The sequence below is a fragment of the Apiospora marii genome (assembly GCF_038362585.1).
Source record: "Apiospora marii strain CBS 49790 chromosome Unknown utg000011l_segment0_segment0, whole genome shotgun sequence".
NCBI lineage: Eukaryota > Fungi > Ascomycota > Sordariomycetes > Amphisphaeriales > Apiosporaceae > Apiospora > Apiospora marii.
The window spans coordinates 862,129-887,292 of NW_027117382.1; the positions used below are offsets into that span (position 1 = coordinate 862,129).

A 25,164-nucleotide genomic window follows, 5' to 3' on the forward strand; every position below is an offset into this window, starting at 1 on the left:
AAAGCATTGGTCTCAGCAAATTCTCCAAATATGAAATTCTACGATTTTATAATGGATAATAAGGAAAGGAAAGGAAATGTTGGTTTTTTTCTCAAATAAGAGAAGTAATCGGGACAGTAGGGGTAACATCCATAATGCCACTTATTCGCCGTTTTAAATATAGCCCTGATGCTGCCCATTGTATTGGATACTTGCGGTATTCTAGACCAAGGCTCTCTAGTACCTTCGGGAGTGTACTATCACCACTAACGTCAAATACTCATGTGAAACAACGGGCAGGTTCTCTTGAAGAGGTGCTACTCGTTTCTGAGCAGACTGCTCTTCGGGGGCAGTAAAGGAAGTCTGCGGGCCTTAGCTGTTCCATGGACCGGCGTATCAGCCCCAGATGCTCGTGGTTCGCCGACTTGCCGCATCAGAGACAGATTGTTTGATGTTGAAGACGCAACAAGCCTCCGTAAAGACCCCATATCGATGATGCTCCCAATCTCGATGTCGATAGCGTTCCGCAGGGTCGCCTGGTCGAAGAGGTTCAGGTTATCTGTCGCGAAATACAAGGCATTGATGCATTTCTCCAGACTCTGTAACATGGTCTCGAAGCAACGTTTGTTCTTCAGGGCCCAACTTAAGGCGCCCAGAAAGCCAGCTTGTCTCTTTGTTTGCTTGATACGCCTGAGGAATTTGTGCAAGCCCTCCTCGACGAAGTCGGCGTATTCACCCGGGGCAGCGACTCGGTTGGTCCCTTGAGCAATCTGGTATCTCTTCGCTACTCTTTTGGCATCCCCATGAATAGGAGGGCGATGGAATTCAGCTGGGATCGGACCTGGGCTTTCACTTCAGGATTGTCAAGGCGCCGATCATACCCGCCTCCGCTGAAGAAGCCCGATGCTCTGGTCCATACTCGAAACCGAAATTGCTGGTTGATGAACTCCCCATGGAGGAGGGGGAAGTCCTTGCCGACGGACCGTCCATCCTGGATGAAGTAGAAACAGTCCAGACAGACAGACAGCAAGCCAACGACTCCCAGAGCACCGAGTGTGGTACCCACTGGCTCAGCCATCAGTCTGAAATCGAATAGCTAGAAAGAGTCGGGGAACGGATTGTCGCATAAAATTAGTGATCAGTATGCTGAAACCGGATTCGATCAAAAATGGTGAAATGCTGAAGTCCTAATGGCGACAGGCAAGTGAAAGGTTTCGAGACTCAATCACCCGGAGCCGGCCAGACAGGTGTCCCTAAACCCTCAATTCTGTTATGTAGAACAAACAGGCTGTGCCAACCAAATATCATTCAATTTGATTTCCAGTAGCACCAACTGAACTTACGTCTTGGTCTCGATAGTGATCAATGTCAGTGCTACCCCAACGAGGCGCACTTGGGGATGGCATCAACCTTGAGGAAATGATGACGGCGTCTGTGCCTCTGCGAATTTCCAACTCAGATACCAGCAGCTGAAATAAATCTAAATAACTGCAGATGTAGTCTTCTGCTTTTAAATTTGAATTGTACCCTCCGCTTCCATATCTCACTGCTCACTATTTCCATCATAATGGTACACGAGATTTGGAAAACAGTGTTTGTCATTAGGACAACTGTCAATACAACACGATCTATAGCGTGTTATGGCTCAAGGGATTGTATTCTGACGGCCTGTAAGATCTAGGCATTCCAATCGTTCTCCGTACCTTTGCGTCCCTCACTTCCACTACTCAAATATGTTAGTATAAGATCCCGTGGTACACTCGTTTCCCTTCCAGAACAAGGCTGCATGACGTGCAACTAAGACCAAAGTCAACAAACACATCGCATGGGGGATTACTCACGAATTCCAGAACTTCTTGTTCACCTTGTCGTCAGCGGCGGGGGCGGCGCGATCGTGCCGCTTGTCGAAGTCGATGTTATGCTGCTCAACTTCCTGCTTTTGCTCCTCGCTCAGCCCTGGCTTCGCACCGGGGATGCTCTGGTTCATGATCTTGGGCTGGGGGGAACCCTCTCCCTGGGGGCCCTTGAGTGCCTCACCTCCCTTGTTGGTCGCCTGCCCGCCGCCAACGCTGCCGCCCGTGGGGCTGGACCCCGTCTCTTTGGCCTCCTTGGACCGCGAGCCGCCCGAGGACGCGCTCGCCGCCTCCTCGGCGCTCTGCCCATTGTTCTTGTTCGCCTTGGTGGGGCCGCCGCCGGTACCCTTGCCGACGTCCGGCGGGGCGGGGCCCGGGTGCTCGGATTTCTCCTGCGCTTTGGTGGCGCCCGGCTGGCTCTGGGGGTCCTCGCTGCCGTCGCCGTAGCCTTGGGCCATTGCGCGGGGGGTGGTCGCGATGCTGCGGCGGTATACTACCGATCGTGTGGGGGCAGTTATGCTTGGGGTTGCTGTGCGGGCTGCCCTGAGGGCATTGCTGATGCGAATTGCGACCATTGTGATGGTTGTGGGTATGTGTTGGTAATGTTGGAGTGTTTGGGAAAAGTTTTGATGGTGTTTTTTCGTCCAATGTGCGTTGAGAATCAGAATTGAGATGATAGAGACTTGATTAAAGTTGTTTTGGGGTTGTTTGCAGAGACATGTCGTGTAAGTGATGTCTATTGAAGTAGCTGTGTATGATGATGGTGTATGACATCATGAGCAAGCAGTACATGTAAGGAGCTGGAGCTGGAGGCGCGCTTGCACTTTGCTCGATGCAACCATGATCGCTACACGCCCAGGAATTTGGGGCTCCAATTGTGTGTAGATCTACTGCCATTAGGATCATTCTCTCCGCGCAGCCGTCTTTGACGCCTGGGGTAAAGTTTCTGGTGACTATGATGACGGGTACTTAACCTTGAGGGATGGTCCACAAGACGTACAGTATTGCATTCGCTTGAAGCATGTGTCGAACAGCTTTGTTAGTACCTACCTAAAGCAGCAGATGTCCAGTTGACTTGGCCCTCGTTTTCAATTATGTCTGGATTGCTGCTCTAATGGCTGAAATCAATCGTAGTGAGGCAAGTACTATGACTGGTGTGGCAGGACAGTTTGTGGTTGCGGCCGGATATGTGCCTACGGTCTTGTGCTGTGTAATATCAAACAGAGGCCATAATCTCGCCAAAGAGATATGGCAATGAACAGGTCGGAAGTTAGCATACCAATATTAGGTGACACTGCATCCCAAAGAAGAGACGATGGATTTGGTTTGATTTCCCAAGCACATTCAAAGAGCAGGCGTTGCATTCTCAAGCTCTACCATAAGAACGGCCACCACAACGAGCACATAATCCCACAGACCGAGCTCTGATGGATTAGGTAGGACCTCAACTTCTTAGGAATCTGCAATGTTCGCCTCTTTGGGCAAGTTGTAAGCCACTTTGTTCCTGCAGAAATCCGATGGGGGCTATTTCACAATACAGCAAGGAGCTTTTTGCTGTAATTGCCCGATCATAGTGTTGGCCATGCCCGTTTCTCTGACTCGATTAGAAGAATGGCTGGGTGGTGAGCAGCCGGGTGGGTGCACTGATGCAGGCTGGCCAGTTACAGCTGGATGGCGCCTTTGTGTGCTTTGGGCTGGACGCTTGGGCCTGTCTTTTGTCCCCCAAGGCAATGTGCCTGCATTACATCTGTACCTCAATGCGGTGACTGCTAGACGGAGCGCTGGAGCAGTGGATGGAGCACACCTGAAGCGATAAGCCACCCCTACCAATGATTGCATAATAAGTTGTATCAGCCTGGGCTTAGAGCTCCCCGACCGACCTTCAATTTATCAGATAGCTGCTTTCCCCCAACCTACCTAAACTACCCTATCAACAACAACAAAGCAGTCCACAGCCAACCTCTTCGCGCATCTCAACAGGTTTTTGAACAAACAAAATACGAGCGCAAACCATTTGCGCAGCATATAGACGAATTTCGTCTACCACAGAGCATCGCTACGGTCTCCAGGCCGCCCGAAACATCAGCACGAGGGACTTAGCCGCCAACCTCGGTCCTCATCATGGCTTCTAGGAAGAAGGTCCTCTTGAAGGCATGTCGGCATCCAAACATTACCATCTTTTAGGTCGAATACACAGCTGACTGATCGAATCCAGGTTATCATCCTCGGCGATAGTGGTGTTGGCAAAACCAGTTTGATGAACCAATATGTCCGTTCCCCTGCCCGACCCGCCGGCCCCAGATCCGTTGTTCCGACCCTTAGGATTGAGGGGAAATACCTGGACAGCTATACTGATTGTACTGTCGTCAATAGGTCAACAAGAAGTTCAGCGCAAGCTACAAGGCTACCATCGGTGCCGATTTCCTGACCCGCGAGGTTCTGGTCGACGATCGCCAGGTGACTATGCAGGTAAGACGGCCCAAGCAGAGACAAAGGCAGAAACAGATAGCCAAAACACAGTGCTTATGGACTGACTTGGGAAAACACAGCTCTGGGATACGGCCGGCCAAGAACGCTTCCAGTCTTTGGGTGTTGCATTCTACAGAGGTGCCGACTGCTGCGTGCTCGTTTTCGACGTCAACAACTCCAAGAGTTTCGAGGCGTTAGACAGCTGGCGGGACGAGTTCTTAATCCAGGCGTCGCCTCGCGACCCGGAAAACTTCCCTTTTGTAAGACTGCTTCCGGCCATCTGAAACAAGGGGCATCCACTAACAGCGATCAACAGGTCGTGCTGGGTAACAAGATCGATGTCGAGGAAAGTAAGCGGGTGGTAAGTTTCAATATTGTTCTTCCGACTTCAACCTCATGTCTAACTTTCTACTAGATCTCCAGTAAGAGAGCAGCAACCTTCTGCGCCTCGAAGGGTGACATTCCCTATTTCGAGACCAGTGCGAAAGAGGCCATCAACGTCGAGCAAGCTTTTGAAGGTATGATATTGCGGTCTTTTAGTCCCTACCAACACCTCGCTAATCTTTCTACAGTTATCGCACGCAACGCGTTGGCACAGGAGGAGTCCGAGGAGTTCAGCGGTGACTTCCAGGATCCCATCAACATTCATATCGAGAATGACCGGGACGGATGCTCCTGCTAAGGGAGCCTTGTAGTCGAGGTGGAATTGAAATACTTTCGGGGACCTCGTTGGGCTGTGCACGGCGTAATTGGGTTTTTTGAGCGGCGTTCATAGCACCACAGCAACGCCCAAGATGGACTCCTCATATGGACCATCCGCCGCTGCGGTGTAGCATATATTTCCTACATTTGAACTGCATTTCTTATCCATCGTAACCGGTGTGTTGTGTGGAGTGCAGCAAGGCGACTTCTGGTGATCGAAGGATGAACGCCCCTTAAAGCAAGGCGACCATATAAAACCAACATCGCACGTGTTGCGGCCGCCCAATCAAATCCCCTTGATTTATAGGGGACACGGTCATCGCACGCCCTTCATTTATATGGACACATGCCAACGATACTGGATAAACCGAACACCTTCAGTCAATGTTACGGGATCAGGCCTCGATAGACAGGCTGCTGAACATGTCTGGATAGGACTTGTATAAGACCTCGTACATGGTATAACCCTGTAAACAGATATACCTTCATGTCAGGCAATGATGATTGGTAGCCATTCCTGACCTTTCGGTCGAGGTATCGAAGTTATCCCGTCAGCCCGTGTCTTGTCAACCCCGTTCAACTAAGCAGGCAGGGTCTGCCGTAGAGTGACAAAGGCACGCAAAGATTGGGATCTTCACGGTGGATAGCGTGCGGGGGCAATGTGAAATGCACGTATTGGAGCAAGCACCAAGTCTCGACCGTCGACGGCTATCCGTCTATCGAATGGGGACAGCAGGTGTCCTTGCGGTTTCTATGGGTACAGGAATCAATATTCTGCATCATCTACAGACCGCTGTTCGCAGCAGACTTCTGGCCAAATAAATCCCAACTTAAGTCTTCTCGCTCTCTACGGAAGAAAAACAATGTTGCTTGTTGTTCAGCACTCACGGCGCTCGGTCACGATGCAGCAGTTCCAGGTGCCGTGGGCGGCGGTTGCACTCAAAGCATGGCATCCGCATTTGATGCCTCTCGAATGCCCTGTGAGACGGTGATGTTTACGAGGGCTTGTTCTCGGGCACATGATGTTGTGCAAGAGCAGAAGGCATGGTGGTAGCTTCCTCTGATTGCCATCTTCATGATGATGGCGCTTGTCTTTTCGACAAGAGGGGGAGGAGAAACATTTCTTGCCATAAGGTATACTCCAAGTGAAGGTTCGTACTGTCTTGATATAGGGCTGTTCTGTTGCTCAGTTACGCCGAACCTTTATCGGCCGCATACACAACGCGTCGAAACCATTACGGCTGTTTTTGACGGATGACTTATATCATCATCGCTACCGCATACCCGGACGAGCAACCATTACGAAATGCAGGTAGCACGGAGCCTGCTTGCAATGGGTATAAAAACCCCAACCTGCATACGGCATACCACAAGACCACAGCACATGACCGCGAAAGATACCATTATCTTGCACCACAGCACCCATGCACGACAGCCGTCCAAAGCTGTCTTGCGCACGCCAACAGTTCAGGCCGATCGAACGGCACAAGAGGCCGACACAGACCCAGCGTTCAAGTCGAAAATCTGCCTACCCAAGGTAAAACCAGATCTCAGAGTCTGCCGAGACCGGCTTGGCATGGGATAGTTGGCGGACTCACAGGCGTTGCGCGTCTAAATGTGTCGGATTTAATGGACCCCCCATCCCGCGGAACGGGCTGATTGATGCAATTTGCTGGCGGCGGATCGTCCCTGGAAGGCCCACGCCCACAGGGGACCCCAGGATTGTGCCGATGCTACCGATTGAACAGCAAACCTCAAACCTCTGGCCCTTGGGGGCCTCTGTGAAACTCTAATTTCATTGCGCCTGGCGTCATTTATTGACTATTTTCAACCTTTAACAACTCCTATCGACTCAAGACTCAAGTGCTCGACTGTTTGCCAGCCAACCCCGATCTCTGCGCCATCTACATCTCCGCTAGCCAGAGAAATATTCCCGACCACCATTTGAGCCGATGCTGCCGCCGCGCGCGCTGTCGTCCAAAGCCATCAGACGAAACCCGCACGATTGTCCCAGCGCCGTGACGTAGGCTTCTCCTATTTTGGCCATCTGGCGTAACCCGTATTCGTTATTCCCGAGCTGGCGACTTGCTTTCCCTCCAGGCATCAATCACCAGCAACAGCAGCGACGAAATTCACAGCAATATGGCTCTGGTTAAGCCTTTGTCGCCGGACGACGACCCATCCTTCGCTTGGGACGACTCGACGAGCCAGAGATCCTCGAATTCGTTCGAGCTCATGGAGGACACTCCCCCGGCATCCATCACACCGAATATCAATGGCGCGCCCGCGCCGACGAAGCGAAAATCGGGGATTGCGAAGGTCGCGCGGAGGACGCTGGGCCTTGCGTGCCTCACGGTGACGGTCTTCCTTTGGACAGCTTCCAATTTTCTTGCCAGTGTGAGTTACCATTGATCGATCCATCACCCAGATGAAGTATTCAAGCGATCGGGATTACCCGGCAGCAGCATCAGCAAGCTAACACGATGGATATCATCGGGGTTGTAGTACATTTTCTCAGATCATACATACGACAAGCCGTTTTTTGTCGTCTACATTAATACATCGATATTTGCGCTTTCTATGATACCCATCACGATTAAATACATTATACAGAATGGCGGGTTCGGCCATGCGAAGGCCGTGGCGCAACAATGCTGGGACGAGAGGTCCCTGGCGCCGCTCGACGGGCCGCGGGGGAAGACGCAGGCGGACGAGGACGAGGACGTAACGGCCGGCGAGCGGCTCCTAGCGGATGAGGAGGAGGGCAGTTTCGAGACGTTCGACGCCCCCAAGCCCGAGGACAAGCTCACGTTCCGCGAGACGGCGCGGCTGAGCCTCGAGTTCTGCATGATCTGGTTCTTCTCCAACTACTTCGCGTCGGCCTGCCTCGAGTACACGAGCGTCGGCAGCGTCACCATCCTGACGTCGACGAGCAGCGTCTGGACGCTCATCCTGTGCGCCCTCATGAAGGTCGAGAGCTTCACGGTGCGCAAACTCGTCGGCGTGCTGGCCTCGCTCGCGGGCATCGTGCTCATCTCCACCGTCGACCTATCCGGCAAGGACAACGACGAGGATCGCGGCAACTTCCCGCACAAGAGCCAGCGGCAGATCGCCATCGGCGACGCCATGGCCCTCTTCAGCGCGGTGGTGTACGGGCTGTACGTGACGGTCATGAAGTTGCGGGTCGGCAACGAAGAGCGCGTGAGCATGCCGCTGTTCTTTGGGATGGTGGGCCTCTTCAATATTGTGTTCCTATGGCCACTTTTCATCGTCTTGCATGTGACCGGAATAGAAACCGTAAGTTCTCTCCACTTCACGCTTAAATTGGACCGCCTGCTGACATACAGCCACCACAGTTTGAGTTGCCGCCTACCAGCAAGGTTTTGATCATTATTATACTGAACTCGATATCGTCCTTCCTCAGCGACATGTCGTGGGCGTACGCCATGCTGCTCACGTCGCCGCTTCTCGTGACGGTCGGCCTGTCGCTTACTATCCCCCTCTCCCTGATCGGAGAGATGATACAGTACCAGCAGTTCTCGAGCTTCCTGTATTGGGTGGGCGCCGGCATCGTGCTGCTCTCCTTCCTATTCATCAACCACGAGAGCGTGGACGAGGACAAGCAAGACCAGCCTATTGCGCTGGAGAACAGCGTTGCAGTGGCAGAGGTCTAGAGCCCAGAGGGGGCTATTGCATTTTGTTTAAAGGGATTGAAAAGGCTTGATTTGACCCCGTACAGGGAAGGGCATCTGGGATTATTTTGGTATCGCATAAGGAGAACGCGGCGTTAAGGATTACCTAGGTCTATGTAGATATACATGTGTGAACAGCCGTGCTAGATTACATGAATATAACCCTAACAAGAAATCTGAGGCATAGCAATGCTTCATAACTGTCGTGCCTGCCGGGCTGGAAACTGCATCCACTGCCAAATGGATATGGGCGGACGGGCCGGCATCCAGTGCGATCCTGGAGTTACAGGTCGCCTATCTACATCGAATTCATTGTACATGGGAGAGCGGTTCAGCTAACTGGATGTATTCTTCTCTTCCGATTAGACACGACCTCGATTGGATGACCAGAGCCGGGGCTACATCCGCACGGGCTAGAATGGTCCGAGATGCATCCATTACCAATCTATTGGATCTTTGAAAAAACAACCCGAACACACGATCCTTCTTAAGTAAGCCATTCTTCCACGATCGACAGGGGCTGAGGGGCTCTCTCCCCCGTACATAGGTCTAGACGGCTCTCCCCGCTTCTTTTGTGGCATACTGTACAGGAGTTGTTGAGAAGGGCTATGGTCGAACTTCGTGGTTCGATTACCGAGGTCTGTACGAAGAGAAAGGGAAAATAGAGTTTGGCTCACCATCTCGACTGGAGATGTCGCGATATGTATTCATGCCTGACTAGCAGCTACTCGCCCGTAATTAAGGATAATTGCTCTTGCTATTGGTGGTGATTGCTTCTCATCCCTTCCAAAACGTTCCTCTTTAATGCATCTCCTAAATCTTTATCACGGTGATTTGATTCCACCCTACAACCCATTGCACGCCATTTTATCCCCCCCCCCCCGTCCTAAACGGGCATGCAGATCGCTGTTACTGAGGCAGATCGAACGATTGGCAACGGGCATTCCCCTTGGCTAGCCTGCTTAAGCCATGGCGTAGCTGCTAAATACTTTAAAAGCAAGACGGTCTAGAACGTCGGAGGGCTAAGGCGTGCACTAAGGGGGAGGGATGAGAATGACCCCCAGGAGCGGCTGGGGGGCGAGAGAAAGCTGGAGAAGAAACGGAGGCCGAACAAAATATTCCGGTTACGATATATCGTGGCTGTGTGTGTATGTGTCTGCGTATGTGCGGTATATTCTTGGATAACTTGGATAGAATTGGAACGAAGAATCCAGTATTGAAAAACGCGTTTGACGTATGTTTCTACGTATTCGTGCTGATCAATTATGGGCTATCTGACGTTGTAGGGAGATACTTCAACGCTGGATATTGACTTACCGTCGATAACCAGCCTGACGGGGCGCGTAACCGCCACTGATGACATCGGAAGTGGGGCCACAGTGACGAGTGACGAGCGAGGGAAATGCGAATTTGCTAGTATCAATGGACTTTGCTATGTTCCGAGAATCCAAATCCCATGCCCCGGGCCCCCATCCGATGAACAACAAGTCGCCTGCGCTGCATCAGTCAGCCCTTGCCTGGCTGGCGTCACAAGATTATATCATCCCAACCACTTCAGACGTTACTCGGACTGGCAGGTACCGCCTTATGAGTTGCATGCATGACCGGCAAGCACCACGGGCATGGCCCTTCAACAGTACCTATGATGTAACACGTGCATGTTTCCGCCTGCCCTCTTTCTGGGTGGTTGCCCAAATAGGCGATGACAGAAGGTGGTGAGTGGCTTGTGGCCCTGGGTGGCCGTTGCCCTCCACGCCCGTCACTGGTCCGCTTTATTCGTACCGACCGGTCTTGAATCAGAAGTCGCCCCTTGCCCACCTTTTGGGCGGTTCCGGATCTCGGGGAGTGAGTGGGCTGTATGCAATCTATCTCATTGATAGTTGGGCGGCCCGGTCTTGCTTCTCCCTAAAAGGAAGCGGCGCGGTGTGTGGCGGACGTTTCTTCTTTCTAGACTGACATGTCCATCGTTGATTCACTTACAAGGCTGCGATCCCCGTCAAGACAAGACTACATACCTACCTATTATTAGGCTCCCTGGGCTACACTTCCCGTCTACCTACCACCCGTTCGCATACCTGGCTACTGTACTACCACCTTCTTTACTTGGTCTAGTTGCATACCTTATACACGCACTCGCTGGTGGTACCGAACCACAAGAACCGTTGCTTGGCCTCTCTTACACAGCCAGAGGCGTGACTACTTCCACCAGCTTTTCTCCTTCTTGGAAGCAGCCAAGTTGGTCGCAGTCCTTCCTTTGTCAAACGCAACTACGACTGCGACTACCATCCCGAAGTCATCTCCACGTGGCTTCTGGGATAGCCTTTGCTGACAGAGCTAAGCGCAAGGCGTCTGTTGTCACTTCCCACGTGTTTGCTCACTCACTGGCAGATGAGCAAGTCGAAGCTCGTGTGACTCCAAAGCACACTGCCCACCCTCAACCTCGACTTCACCATCATTGTGGCCTGAAACCATAACAACACTCCTTTGGTTTCTACCTGTCTCCAAACCCTCCTTTTGGATCTTATATTCAAGCTACGTCCAGCAGATCTACCATGTGCTGATCGAACTCTTGCTATCTATCGCATACAACTACTACCGGACCTGCACTACTCTACGTTGCCTTTTCAGCCTGCCGCGGTTGAAACCCCCCTATAATGCCATCCCGAATCGACGAGACAGGTCGGCCTCTCTCCGAAGCTATTAATATCGCAACGAGACCGGTGCATACGCAACTAAACAAGCTCGTCATCTACCGTTTGCCTCTCGCCATCCCCCCTCACGTCCAGGACCCTTCCAACTACGTCTCCGGATTATTACACCTCACGCCTTTATACAGCAGTTTCGAGTCGTTATGGCGGGAAATTCTGGAATCGCCTGAGCCTTCGGCCAACGGCATCGTTCCGGAGGAGCACTCCTGCGAAGTGTGCAAGCCCTCAGCCGCTGTTCATCACACCCCGCATGCGCTCGACGCACCCCACATACCTACGGTCTGCTCTCGCATCCACTCGCTCTTACACCATGTCCACACTCCCGAACTGGAGCGGACAGAAGCCCTTGGGGCAGACATTAAAGCCCTGACCGGATGGTCCACCGAACTTCTCGAGGAGCAGCTGAGCGTCGCGGCCGAGTCCTCCGTACTGGCCGCTTTCCTGCAGCGCATACGCCACTCGGTACGGGCGAGGCCCCATGTCCTGCTGGCCTACGCTTGGGTCCTCTACATGGCGCTCTTCAGCGGGGGACGCTTTATTCGAGCGTCATTGGCGCAGGTTGAGCCATCATTCTGGAACGCCAACTCCTTGTCGCTGAACCCGGAGCTGCCGCTCCGATTCTTCACATTCGACACGCCCCAGGACGGCGACGAGATCAAGGCGTCATTCAAGGAGCGCTTCACCCAGTCTTCGGGCAGCCTCCTGACCAAGGGCGAAAAGGCCGATGTGGTCGAGGAGGCCAAGAAGATCTTCGAGTTCATGATCGAGGTTGTGGGCGAGCTCGACGGCGTCTGCGACAGCGGGTCCGGCACCGGCGCCGCCGGCCCCGACGCTAAGGCCGAGGAGGGCGGCGGCGGCATCATGAGCCGCATGAGCAAGCTGCTTGGGCTCCGCACGCGCGACAGCGTGGTTATTACCAAGGAGCGGCGGGCCTGGGCCAAGCTGCTGGGCGAGAGCAGGAACCGGGCGGACAGCAGCGGCAGCGCCATCGACAGCGGCAGCAACAGTGGAAGCGGTAGCGATCACGAGGCGTCGAACGAGTCGTACAGCACGCCTCCGGACGGGCGGCCCCCGACGCATGGGATGAAGAACCAGTCGTCCACTGGGGACCATGTTCACTTTGCGGGCAGCACTCGCTCAGAGTAAGGGAGTGTGGGCCCATTTTTGTGCTTGTGTGTCTGCATGTATGTCCGTTGTTGGAAGCAAGGGAATTGCAGGAAGCGAGCGAAGCGATTCGAGAAAGGATGGAGTTTAGGAGTTTGGCACGATTTCTATACCCTACGATACCCCCTACCTCTGAATACGGCTTTGCATCAATAGATACCTAGATAGATCTTATTGACTACCATTATCATGATACTCTTTGATTCCTTGTACCACCGTAGGAGACCAATATGTCTTGTTCGCCGTGCTATGATATTGGATGCTACTCACTCTTACATATTTGCATGATTACAGATGAGAAGGCTCTAGATTTGACTTTCATCGTGTCGGTTCCATCGTGCCAGGGCAGCGCCATTGCCTGATTTCACTTCATGCCATCCCCCGATCTCGCTCCATTTTTGCTTGCCTAAACCGGGTCAAAAACTATGGCGTCGACATGTTTGGCTGCTATCTTGCCAGTCCCAACTCCAGTTCGATAGGTAGCTGAATAGGGTGACACCCCCTTGACTAGGGTATGCCTGGCATGCCAACCACATCAAACAGGGGCTACGTATTGTGCGGTTTAGCTGTCTTTTGGTGAACTCAGCTTGTCAGAAGGAAAGTAGAGGAAGATCAGGAAAAAGGGGGAGGAAGAAGGAACGTGGTACTTCCACGCTTCGCGATGGCAAGACATTCGTTTTGTTTATAGCATGTTACTGTATATATGACTTAATGCTAGTGATGTTTATAAGATTGAATATATACCGAACTCCTTGGGTATGTCCAGGTCTATGCTATTTTGCGAATGAGATCTACAAAACGAAAATATATAATTAAAAAAGCAAATCATAACCTCATGCCATCCTTCATATAAAAAGCAATCCCGCCAGCGCCATGCAATGCATAATGGACCCTTGCCTTCCCGCCCGCTAGATAGATGCACCAAAAATAGAGAAAAGAAACCAAAACGCTACCCGAACCTCATGAGCTGAACTACAACTCCGACTATCTCCGCATGATCCTGCTGCTGGGCAAAGAACGTCTCGAGCTCTTATAAGCCGGAAGCTTCGGATCGACGATGGGCCCATCGTCGCCGGCCCCGCCGTTGCCCGACGACGCGGGACACTCGTTGAACCAAGTGTAAGCCTTATTGGACACGGGCAGGACCTGCACGAAGTCCGCCCGCCCCTTGCCGCCGAGGTTGGCAAAGTGCATATTGGCGCCGCGCTCCCCGATGCCCGGGTAGAGGACCCCGCGGTTCTCCCAGGTGAAGGCGCTGTCGCCCGCCTGGACGCGGCCCTTGTTCTTGAGCACGGTGCCCTGCCCCGTGTACTTGTCGACCCAGACCAGGTCGGCGCGCCCGGAGCCCTCGACGTCGGCGAAGCGGAGGTTGGCGCGGTCCCAGCCCTCGCTGAACTTGACCTGGCCGACGTCGACGAGGCCGCCCGACTTGGTGTTGAGGAGGCCCGTGACGCGGCCGTCCTTCTCGAGGCAGAGGTAGTCGGCGCGCCCGTCGCCGTCGATGTCGGCGAGGCGCAGGCCGCGGTCGAAGATGCTGACGCCCCAGCCCTGGCTGCACTTGTCGGACCCCGCCACGAAGCCCTTGTACTCGAAGGAAAAACGGCCGGTGGCCTTGTCGTAGCCGTTGCGCCACCACTCGAGCGCGCCGTCCGACTTGCGCTGCGAGAGGACGTCGCACTTGCCGTCGCCGTCCCAGTCGGCCAGGTGGATGGAGCGGCGGTTGCGGCCGATGTTGAACAGGGTCTTGGTGTCCTCCTTCCAGTTGGGCGGGTTGTGCGTGTTGAGGTAGAGCTCGGCCCGGTCGCCGGGCGACCAGACCCAGACGTAGTCGTCGGACCCGCTGCCCGTCATGTCGCAGTAGAAGACGCCGTCGGCCTTGCGGCGCGTGCCGCCCTCGCCGAGGTTCTGATACACCGTCACCTCGATCTTGTCGCCGCCCGCCGGCTTCATCCAGATATAGTCCAGCCGTCCGGAACCGTAGACGCGGCCCAGTCGGATCTCGGACCCGCGCCCGACGCCCCCGTGCGTCTGACCGGCCGAGGCCCAGTCCGGGACGATGCCGGCGCCCCAGCCGCGCTGGTTGATCCAGCTCTCGATCTGGCCCTGGTCGCCGATGTACATCCAGTCGGCGCGGGAGTTGCCGCTCAGGTCGCCCAGGCGGACCATGTTCTTGTTGGGCTTGCCCTTGCCCGCGAAGACGACGTCGCCGCCGCCGTCGCCCTTGGAGAAGCCTTGCCAGAACGAGACCTTGTCGCCCCAGCCGCCGTTGCGCCAGCAGCGGATGTCGCCGTTGTTCTCCTGCACGCAGTAGTCGGCGCGCCCGTCGCCATCGATGTCGGCCACCAGCACGTCGCCAGGACCGTAAGACCCGGGCGAAGCCATGACCTCGCCGATGCTCTCGAAACGGGGCGGGTTGCCGCCGCGGTTGAGAGCTACTGTCGCCTGCCCCTGAGCGCCAATACACCACAGATCGTCGAGGCCGTCGTTGTTCAGATCTCCCCACACATGCGCCACGTTTCCGGCGCACTTGATCGGCAGGCTGAAGTCCTTGGCCGAGGTGTCGTACTTGCCCCCGGTGTTGAGGTAGTACGAGTACTTGTTGGAGCCGTCGCCCTGCTTCTCGATCTTGACGAGCTCGTCCGTCTCTGTGCCGCGGTCAGGGCTGCCGAGGTTGACGAGCTGCGCGAACTGGTACTGGATCGACTGCGAGCTGGGCACCGTGAAAGTGATGCCCGGGGCGGAGCGGTGTCGGTAGTTTCCGTCGTCGGCGCCCGTACCCTCGAGCTGGGTCTGGACGGGGCCGCGACCCGCAGAGCTGCTGGACTTGGCGCACGTCTTCGCACTGCCACCGGCGCTGCCTTTGGTCTCCTTCTCGTCGTCGATGTTGTTGCTCGGCGCCTTGATGACGCCCTCGGCCCTTTGGAAAGCGGCCCACCAAGCCGAAGCCATCTTTTTGTAGCCATCATCAGTGGGATGGGTTCCTGCAAAGCTATTTGTTAGCTCGCCTAGTACGGAGGAGTAGGGGGTGCCAGTAGGGGGCCGTTGGCACCACCCTCCTTGTCTTAGATGCGACTTACCATCGGAAGATATGTCGTTGATCGTCAATTGCATTTCGGCAATATACACCCTCTTGCTCTCGTTCTTGAGAGCCTTGAGCTGCTTATTGACATCATCAACGCAGGACTGGTCGTAGGCAGTTGGCAAGATCGTAGACAAGAGGATAGTAGTCTCCGGGATCTGTTCCTGGAGCAGGTTGATCATATCTTGCATCCGTTTGCCGGTGTTAGGGATGTCGATCTTTTGTAAGCAGTCGTTGGTACCGGCGTTGATCATGACAAGATTGGGACGCAGGCCGACGCTGCCTTTGGCAGCCCCGGCAACTTGCGAGATGGTCCAACCCGGATGCCCTTCGTTGTCCTATTCAGCGTTAGTAAGTACTCATATCACCGGCATCCTAAGGGCCATACCTTGTCATTCATGTTTCCATCCTGCTTGGAACCGACCATATTCACATTCCACCCCGCGAAACGCAGCTGGTCCCGAATGTGCTTCCGGTAGCCATTGCCATCGCTGGACTTGATACCCTGGGTGATGGACGCGCCGAGGGGCATGACCCTGAGCCAGAACTTGGCAGCGGCCCTCGTGTTGAGGTCGTTCACATCGTCGTTCATATAAGGGGAACTATTGTTGAACCCCTCTGTCGTGTCGGACACGGATAGCGTCGCGGGAGCTACCACGTCGGGACCGAACTCGCCAGCGGCCCACGACGAGGGCCCGTCGAGAGTGGTTGCCGATACACCTTGGAAGATGGCGCTGGCAGCCAGTAAGGCTCCGCCAAGCATTTTCATTGTAGTTGCGTGATAACCCATAAGGGCTTGGTTGAGGTGAAAGTGGGCGACCACTTATAAGAGAATGAAGACAAACAATGCTATATATATCAAGACAATATACTCGCTTGAGCCACGACACACAAAGAGAGGACGACCGCCACCCTATCCAGGCCCTACACTCCATCTTATACAAAATCCCTGGCGATCTTGCTTATTGCGGGGGACTGAGGTAGGATTGATCCAGGATGGCACATGTGGATCATCATTTTGGGTATGCATAGTACATATCGATACTACCACCACCACCACCACCATACGAGCACACACTGCTGCCCTGTGTAGCAGGGCCGAGCCTCCCCAGATCCGCCGGGGCAGTACTGTACTGACCAGGGGGGTTCCCCCGAGAGAATAGAGGCGTGGGGGGCCACCTAGAACGGGCTGTTTCCCATCTCGCACTAGCAAGGGAAGGTATACTGGGTTGCTCGAGTCAAGCGAGACCCTGAGAGACGCTCCCGCAAGTCCATATAGGGACAGCCGACCCACTTGAGAGGCTGGGCTATCAGAGACCACTTCGCGCCATGCCCGCACTTCGGGTCAGGCTATAACACACATCGTGAAGACTTCTTGACCGCATTCGAAAAAAAGAGAGGGAAAAATTCGACCGGTCCAGATAGAGTCCACAGGCGCTCGGAAGCTGCCACAAGGGATAGGTTGAGTCACGCGGCCGACACAGGAAAGGAGGGCGACAGAAAGAAAGAAACGAAGAACAAAGAGAAAAGACAGACAACAGACGAGGCTAAATTTGGAACACGCCGCATTACAGAGTAAGCAGGTCGTGAGCCTCCGTGTAATAGTCGGGCGGGCAAATTTTTGGAGTTGTCAGACAGGCGGAGCGGTCTCAAACCATCCCACCCAGCTTTCCTGCCTAGTCAGACCAGGGCCGGGGAGGCGGGTTTGCATTCCCAGATTTCAGTCAGACAGAGAGAAACGCCGCCATGTGGACAGGCCGAGCTACATACGACGACGGACGCACCTCGCGCTCTCTGCCAGTGTCGCATACATACACGGGCTGACGGTAGATGCACAGCAGGGCGCGTGCTCCGAGAGCCAGTGTAAGAGCCTAGGAGGAGAGAGCGAGGTGGGCGGCGATGGCGAGCGATGACGCCCAGTCCAAACCAAAGAAAGTCGGAGCCGGACGGCGAGTTCCCTTAGTTTGTTGAAGCGGTTCGGCTTGGCATCCTGTCTAGGTTATGTAGTCATCAAATTCCTCGGGATGGTTAGATTAAAGTGCATGCAAGGGACGAGAAAGGTCTCGCCTCGTACAGTAAACCGGCCAAGCCCAAGAACCTGAAAATCATTGCCAGGACCGGCCGGGCGTGATATCTATTTTCGCACACAGGTGCTGCCGCTAGTGGTTAGGATCGTTCCCACCAGAGGCGAAGCTTCTTTCCTGGCGGGGGAATCCTCCCCATGGAGCCATGCTGCCCTGCATATCGCTGCCTAATGGGGTAAGCCGTCTATACGACAGGAAAAAAAGTCCCGCCGCTGTCATTCAACACACCTTTCCCATGCCTTTCTCATCCATGCCTAGAAGGAAAAAAAAAAAAAAAAAAAAAAACGTGTGTCAGAACTCTTCTTCGTCCGAAGAAAGGATCGACCCAATTGACTTGACAGCCACCCACACAGTAGTAAGCTTATAATAATGTAGTAAATACTCAATTTGCCATGCATAGTAAATCGTTTGGACAATGCTACGTTACCATGTGGAAGTGCGGGAGGCTATCTATCAATGCATACAATATTCCAAGCCACCTGCTTCTTACATTGGTCGTCATCATCTTGTTGGCAAGCAAGAGGACCTTTCCAGCAGGTCGTAAAATTGCAATCCCAATCGTACCTTCTAAGCGACTGCGGGTAGCAGCGACCAAGACACACACCTCTTTTTTCCTTTCGGCATTGATCATCAGCTCTGTCTGTTCGCTTCCAGACTTTCTTTCAGCTGCCGCACTTTTTTTACCCTCTCTCTCTACCTAGGGGTCTTTGGTAGGTCTTGGTGCTAAAACGGCGCGGACTGGGCATGGGCTGAGATAAACTCCCCTAAATTTCCAATAGCGTCGGCAAGGGAGAGCCAATTCGGCATACGTCCGGGTCCATCGTGTTGGCTTTGCCTCAGCTGTATGGCCAACGCATACACTACTACACCCGAACTATTGCACGTACATAGAAAAAAGTTGAAGATGCCATTGCCAAAGCAGATCTGGTGCGAGTTAGATCGACCCTTAGTATCATTGGGCTGTTATGCATCTTTGCCTATAGGTAGTATAGACTGGGGTTTCAATGGTGAGAGCCGCAGGCTGACCTAAACGAACTATACTTACCTCAGCCAAGCCCTGCGAGAGGAACCGTCTGTCGGACCATTGCGGCGTCCGCCTCACGTGAGACCTTTGCGAACAGCAGCACTGTCCGTCCATTCGAGCCTAGAACATCTAACTTACCAAATCGCCTATGGCCATCGCGTGGGATAAGAGACAACACATACCAAAGGCTTCCAATGCACGTGCAATTGCCTCACCGGGCCACCGGCTGTGCGTCAGAAACACCGGCGGCAGACGAGATCGGCATCAACCGATCAACCGAGCAGAGAGCTTGAATTCGCCGAGCTGAGAAACTGGCTGGAATCGTATAGGCAAAACCGCACTTGACATCTATCTATACGACCTAGTATCAAAGTCATTTAGCCCAACTCCGTCGCTAAAACAGATTCAAAAGCTGTACATGAAGGTTCAATCGAAGCAGTCCTCGTACGGATGCTCAAGGAGGGGGTATCATCTAATCCGACCAATAGTATAGCAACACGGGCTCTCCGAGTTCGTTCCCCAAGGTCTCCTCCCGTAGACATCAACCCGCTATTCGGTCCATCACTCCTCATCGTCGTCGCTTTGGTCGCCAGACCAGTCGTCGATCTGGGCCCATCCACAGCCCCATCTCCGCCCGCCGGTCTCGCCATTGACCCGGAGATCCCGTGCTTCTTCCCGCCCTTCGTTCCAACATCGGACCAGGTAGTCATCACCCACGGTGACAAGCTTTCCCTTGTTCGTCCAAGACAGAGCGCCAACCTCACGGTCATGGCCACGCACCAGTGGCGTGCCATTGCGGATGATAGGGATGTCGTCCTTTTCACTTCTTGACGCCAGGCTGGTGCTGCTGCCACTTCGTTGGAACAGAGCTCGGCGAAGTGGGTCGGGCTGAGAAGACGGCAATGGCTTCGGCATATTCGAAGAACCGCCAGCAATGGTCGAGTCAGAGAGCGATAGCGACGAGGTGAGTTCGGCCAGGTTATGCTCAAAGTACCGCTCCTCTGTAGGGAAGACAACTGCGCAGGCATCACTACTGCCAACCGCAAGCATTTCCGAACGACCATTAGCAGCAGGGCGCACAGCGGCTTTGACGTAGAAGCTCGTCGCATGGAGCGAGGGGTGGCGGAACCCGTACATAGGACCAAGCCCACTATGAGTTGCACCATAGCGTCTTCTTGGCACCTGCGACGACAGCTCAGGCGCGTGCCCCAGGATAAGGTGAGCGGTCGAGTATGCGTAAACAGTATTGTCTTTGCTCAGGGCATACAGCCGCGTGCTGTCAGTGTTCAGTGACAACGAAGAGACACCAAACGGTCTCCAGCGCGAGTGTGAGGTAGGCGGTGATGTAGTAGACAACGCAGTCGCACCTTTGCGGGATGAGGACCGGATATCCCAAAGCTTGATTGATGCATCCGCTTCGCAAGCTGTGAGGAGTAGGTGCTCACGTCCTTCAGGAAGGAACTGCAGGGCGGTGACAGACACATCACCTATCCGACCAGGCAGTTCTCCTCGTGAGGGCGTATCGCCGGGTCCAGTGTTAGCGGCCTGCTGGACCTGCCGTTGTGTCCGGGCATGCGCATGGTAAATACTATTCACCACACAGCCAGTCTTTGGCTCCCGCAGACGGTACGCCAAGCCGTTTTCGGGTCTGGCCAGTGCGGGGATCTCTTGAACTGGCCCTCGGCATCGAAGATCCCAGATCTGTACACTGCCGTCACGAGATGACGTCGCTAGGACCGAATTGTTCGATTGGCCTGGTTGAAACCGGACTTGCTTCAGTGAGGCAGTATGGTTCAGAAGGACGGCCACAGTGGTCTGGGTCATCATGTCGATGACCCGGCCAGTCTGATCACCTGATGCGGTGGCAATAAGAGAATCATCTGCCGAGAAATCCAAGTCGATGATCGCGTTGCTGTGAGCCTCAAATGATACGTGGACTTTGCTGAAAGGCTCTGAAGAAGAATTTCCAGACGAATCCAGAAGACGGATCTGACCTTCTTCATCACCGACTGCTACCAGGCTGTTGGCTGAAAGTTTTGTTAGTTAATTGCACGTGTATATGCTAGTAAGGGACATTGATCAAACATACTGTGACACGCCGCGGTGCAGAAAGGTATACAACGGCCCACACCATCGTGGGCTGTGCAGCTGTGAATGTCTTCCGGGCGGCTGTAGAATACACTTGTCTCCATCCTCCAGTCCGTGGCAGGGCATGACATATGTGACCTGGGATGTCCGGCCCTAGGAAGCGCACCGAACTCGCGCTGCAGCATTTGACCTCCCAACCCACGAGTAGACAATGGTGCAAGACGCTTGATGGGTTTTGCTATAGACTGATCCTCGTCATCGTCGCTCTCCCGAGAGTCTAGAATATCCTGGCTCGACTGTAAGGACCCGATCGGACTGAGAAGCGCCGTCTTGCCAATGGGGGATGGTTTGATTGGGCCATCATCTAGAGGCTCGGGCCGGCAAGGAGATGATTCGGGGGTATGGCGGAATTTGCGTCGTTTCGTCGCCCGGGAGTTGGAGTCAAAGTTTTCATTTGCGGCCAGATCTTCCTCCTCCTCGTTAGGGGGTTGAAGAGGACTTGAAGGTGCCGGTGTTTGATAGCGGTTGTTGACCTGAGGGCCCGCCAACTCCTTCAAAGCCTTTCGAGCCGGGCTGATGTAGCCTATATGAGACGACAGAGCTGACCTCGGGGTGAAGAAGCGTCGAAACTTCCTAGGAGTGATGGACGGGTTCTTTCGTTCCTTGCCATTGTTGCGTCTAGGGGGCGACGAGAGAAATCTGGCGGTCTCCTGGGGAGGCGAGCTAGATATCATGACGTTATCCGAAAAGGCCGTCGTCTTGCCTGGCATGCTGCCCACGATAACCTCGAGCTATCAGACTGTAAACCGAACTGCCGTCGCCGCTCACTCTCTTGCCAAGCGTAGATAGAAGAAGCGATTACAAAACAATCGTTGGCATATTAAGAAACAAAAATGGACTGGTGGATGCTGGTACAGTTTTGAAGATACGGTACAACGAAATGAGATGACAGAAGCGCAGTGGGGGGAAAGCGTTTCCGGGTGACGGCGCTTTAATGGGGTCTCAACCACGAAAGCTGCGCGACGCGTTAAGCTCACGTCCCGCGATCAGCGATGCTGCACTTTACACGAAAAGACGGAGAAATGTGGGTCTGGATAGCTGAGAGGCGCTTGGACTCTGGAGCTGGCGCTCATTGGCCGCCATATGCCCAATGCTAGGCATTGAAGCTAGTCCAGCCAGAACTGGCCCAGCACCCAGCCCACTATGGACGATAAGATTGGGAACTTTTTTTTTTATCTTATCGCGCTGGGAAAAAAATAATGGCTGCTGGAGCAGAAGGGTGGGACGGACAGTAACAGCGCTGGAGGCTGATTTCCGACAAGACAACCCACCTTCATTCGAGTTATCCTCGACGCATTGATTCCGGCGCACTTCACCCAATAACGGTGGAAACTCGTCGTCAATATGCCGTTCCAGAAGAAGACCGGAAAAGGTCGTCTGGACAAGTGGTATAAACTTGCCGTTAGTACTTGTGCGACAATCGTGTTCTGATGGGGAAAATGCTAATTGCCAATCGTGCAGAAAGAGAAAGGTTTCAGAGCCAGAGCTTCTTTCAAGCTAATTCAGCTCAACAAGAAATATGGCTTCCTCGAGAAGAGTCGGGTCTGTTTGGATCTGTGTGCTGCGCCTGGTGTAAGTCAATTCTCGAGGCCCCTTTCTAGGATCATGCAATCGCCTGTCGCTAACCCTCAAATCAGTCATGGTGTCAAGTAGCTGCCCAGACTATGCCCCAGGGTAGCATGATTATTGGTTGCGATTTGTCCCCGATCAAGCCCATCCCCAATGTCATCACTTTCCAGTCAGATATTACGACCGATAAATGCCGAGCTACAATTCGCGGATACCTCAAGACGTTAAAGGCAGATGTGGTGCTTCACGATGGTGCGCCCAACGTCGGTACTGCCTGGGTCCAGGATTCCTTCAACCAGGCCGAGCTCACGCTCCAGTCGATGAAATTGGCAACCGAGTTCCTCAATGAAGGCGGTACTTTCGTCACCAAGGTGTTCAGATCCAAGGATTACAACTCTCTTCTTTGGGTCTTCAACCAGCTTTTCGAAAAGGTTGAAGCGACCAAGCCCCCGTCATCTCGAAATGTCTCTGCCGAAATCTTCGTGGTCTGCCGCGGCTTCAAGGCCCCCAAGAAGATCGATCCCCGATTCCTCGACCCCAAGACGGTCTTCGCTGAATTGGCCACCGCGGCTCCCAACAACGAAGCCAAGGTGTTCAACCCCGAAATCAAGAAGCGCAAGAGAGAGGGTTACGAGGAAGGAGACTACACACAGTTCAAGGAGATGCGCGCCAGCGAGTTCATTCAAACCCTCGACCCGATTGCTGTATTGGGAGGATACAACAAACTTTCTTTCGACCAACCGGCCAACGGCGACGTGGCACTGGCTGCTCTGGACAAGATGCCAGAAACCACTGAGGAGATTCGGATTTGCTGCAGCGATCTGAGAGTTCTGGGAAGGAAGGAATTCAAACTCTTACTCCGGTGGCGTCTGAAGGTCCGCGAGATTTTCGGATTCCCAACCAGGAAAACAGCAGCAGAAGCCGCCGCCGCCGCCGCCAAAACCAAGGAAGAGCCGAGCGAAGTAGCCGCAGTCGAGTCCATGGATGAAGAGTTGAAGATGCAGGAGGAGCTGCAGGATCTGAGAGACCGTGACGACACCAAGAAGAGGCGTGAGAAGCGCAGGGAGAACGAGAAGAAGCAAAAGGAGATTGTCCGCATGCAAATGAACATGATGGCGCCTATGGATATTGGTTTGGAGCAAGATGGGCCCGTTGGTAGGGACGCCTTGTTCGGCCTCAAGGGTGTGGACAAGAAAAACGCTGCTGCCAAGATCGCCAAGGGCAAGATGGCTATCTTGAAGGAGGCCGAAGCGAGGAAAGACCTTGACAGTGGTATTGGAGAGGAAGACGACGATTCCATGGACGAGGACGATGAAGACAGACTGGAACGAGAGCTTGATGGCATGTACGACCAGTATCAAGAACGCAAGTCTGCAGCCGACGCAAAGTTCCGCGCAAAGAAGGCGCGGAAGGAACATGACGACGGCGAGTGGGAAGGTGTCTCTGCGGATGAGAATCAGTCAGACGACGACGGAGAACTCGAGCAAGATAGCAGTGACGACGATTCAGATGACGAGGATGCCTTGCCAGCAAAGAAGCTCTTAACGGACCTTGACAACACACCCGAAGAAGCAGGCGGCTTATCTAAACGGGCGAAGAGTTTCTTCAACCGCGATATCTTTGATGGTATCCTAGACGGCGACGAGGAGGTTGAGGAGGAGGAAGCTGCTGTTGGCACAGATGAGGACGATTCGGATGCAGAGCTCAACGCAATGATCAAGCAACAAAACGAGAAAAAGAAGAAGAGCAAGGCAGACAAGAAGAAGGCTGAAGAGGAGGAAAAGAAGGGATTCGAGGTGGTCAAGTCTGATTATAAGGAAGACGATGACTGGGAGGATGAAGACAAGCGTCGCTCAGAGGGACAGGCGCCTGGTAAGTCATGCTCCATGCCCAATCCAAACGAAATCTTACTAACAAGTGGCAGATATCGACATCATCACAGCCGAGGCCATGACTCTTGCCCATCAACTGGCAACTGGCCAAAAGACCTCGCACGATGTCGTCGACGACGGTTTCAACAAGCACGCCTTCCGCGACAAGGACGGCCTGCCAGACTGGTTCATGGACGACGAGCGCAAGCACGACAAGCCGCACAAGCCCATCACCAAGGCGGCGGCCAACGCGCTCAAGGAGAAGCTGCGGGCGTACAACGCGCGGCCGATCAAGAAGGTGCGCGAGGCGCAGGCGCGCAAGAAGTTCAAGACGGCCCAGCGCCTCGAGAAGCTCAAGAAGAAGTCGGACATGCTCGCCAACGACGAGAACATGACGGAGAAGGAGAAGTCGGAGAGCATCGGCAAGCTCATGAGCAAGGCGGCCAAGAAGAAGCCCAAGCAGAACACGCGCGTCGTCGTCGCCAAGGGTGTCAACCGCGGTATCCAGGGCCGTCCCCAAGGTGTCAAGGGCCGCTACAAGATCGTCGATCCCCGCATGAAGAAGGAGATGCGCGCGGAGAGGCGGATCGCCAAGAAGCGGAAGTAGATCATGAACTAGACATAGATAGCTCTTGTATATACCTTTGCCTTGTGCGACCTCTTATACACCTTGATACCATTAATCTGAATAATGCTTGGGCAATAGCAGTCAGTGTTTGTGCTTCACACGAAGTTGTACTCGTCACGTAATGGGACTTAACAGTATTTTGAAACCATGTAACTCCTTTTCACTGTATTTTGGTGGTATCTACACAGTCCTGT

General features: G+C 53.9%; 7 protein-coding genes across 7 annotated transcripts; 4 read left to right on the forward strand and 3 right to left on the reverse strand.

Moving 5' to 3' along the window:
- Window positions 1-1,816: 1,816 nt before the first annotated feature.
- Window positions 1,817-2,407, reverse strand: PG985_013340 (uncharacterized protein; the record flags this gene model as incomplete). Its single annotated transcript, XM_066833106.1, has 1 exon — window positions 1,817-2,407. The coding sequence occupies one exon, from the start codon at window positions 2,405-2,407 to the stop codon at window positions 1,817-1,819; it is 591 nt and encodes a 196-aa protein (XP_066677846.1).
- Window positions 2,408-3,953: 1,546 nt separating this feature from the next.
- Window positions 3,954-4,983, forward strand: PG985_013341 (uncharacterized protein; the record flags this gene model as incomplete). The annotated part of the gene is made up of 7 exons (XM_066833107.1): window positions 3,954-3,971; window positions 4,048-4,101; window positions 4,206-4,301; window positions 4,382-4,561; window positions 4,618-4,662; window positions 4,717-4,819; window positions 4,874-4,983. The coding sequence occupies 7 exons, from the start codon at window positions 3,954-3,956 to the stop codon at window positions 4,981-4,983; spliced, it is 606 nt and encodes a 201-aa protein (XP_066677847.1).
- Window positions 4,984-7,145: 2,162 nt separating this feature from the next.
- PG985_013342 (uncharacterized protein) lies at window positions 7,146-8,677 on the forward strand (the record flags this gene model as incomplete). The annotated part of the gene is made up of 3 exons (XM_066833108.1): window positions 7,146-7,400; window positions 7,509-8,300; window positions 8,360-8,677. The coding sequence occupies 3 exons, from the start codon at window positions 7,146-7,148 to the stop codon at window positions 8,675-8,677; spliced, it is 1,365 nt and encodes a 454-aa protein (XP_066677848.1).
- Window positions 8,678-11,349: 2,672 nt separating this feature from the next.
- PG985_013343 (uncharacterized protein) lies at window positions 11,350-12,549 on the forward strand (the record flags this gene model as incomplete). The annotated part of the gene is made up of 1 exon (XM_066833109.1): window positions 11,350-12,549. One exon carries the CDS (start codon window positions 11,350-11,352, stop codon window positions 12,547-12,549), a length of 1,200 nt encoding a protein of 399 aa, XP_066677849.1.
- Window positions 12,550-13,551: 1,002 nt separating this feature from the next.
- On the reverse strand, window positions 13,552-16,415 carry PG985_013344 (uncharacterized protein; the record flags this gene model as incomplete). The annotated part of the gene is made up of 3 exons (XM_066833110.1): window positions 13,552-15,572; window positions 15,645-15,984; window positions 16,035-16,415. 3 exons carry the CDS (start codon window positions 16,413-16,415, stop codon window positions 13,552-13,554), a joined length of 2,742 nt encoding a protein of 913 aa, XP_066677850.1.
- Window positions 16,416-19,315: 2,900 nt separating this feature from the next.
- PG985_013345 (WD40 repeat-like protein) lies at window positions 19,316-21,612 on the reverse strand (the record flags this gene model as incomplete). Its single annotated transcript, XM_066833111.1, has 2 exons — window positions 19,316-20,781; window positions 20,844-21,612. The coding sequence occupies 2 exons, from the start codon at window positions 21,610-21,612 to the stop codon at window positions 19,316-19,318; spliced, it is 2,235 nt and encodes a 744-aa protein (XP_066677851.1).
- Window positions 21,613-22,246: 634 nt separating this feature from the next.
- Window positions 22,247-24,949, forward strand: PG985_013346 (uncharacterized protein; the record flags this gene model as incomplete). Its single annotated transcript, XM_066833112.1, has 4 exons — window positions 22,247-22,303; window positions 22,364-22,474; window positions 22,540-24,343; window positions 24,396-24,949. 4 exons carry the CDS (start codon window positions 22,247-22,249, stop codon window positions 24,947-24,949), a joined length of 2,526 nt encoding a protein of 841 aa, XP_066677852.1.
- Between the last annotated feature and the right edge of the window lie 215 nt (window positions 24,950-25,164).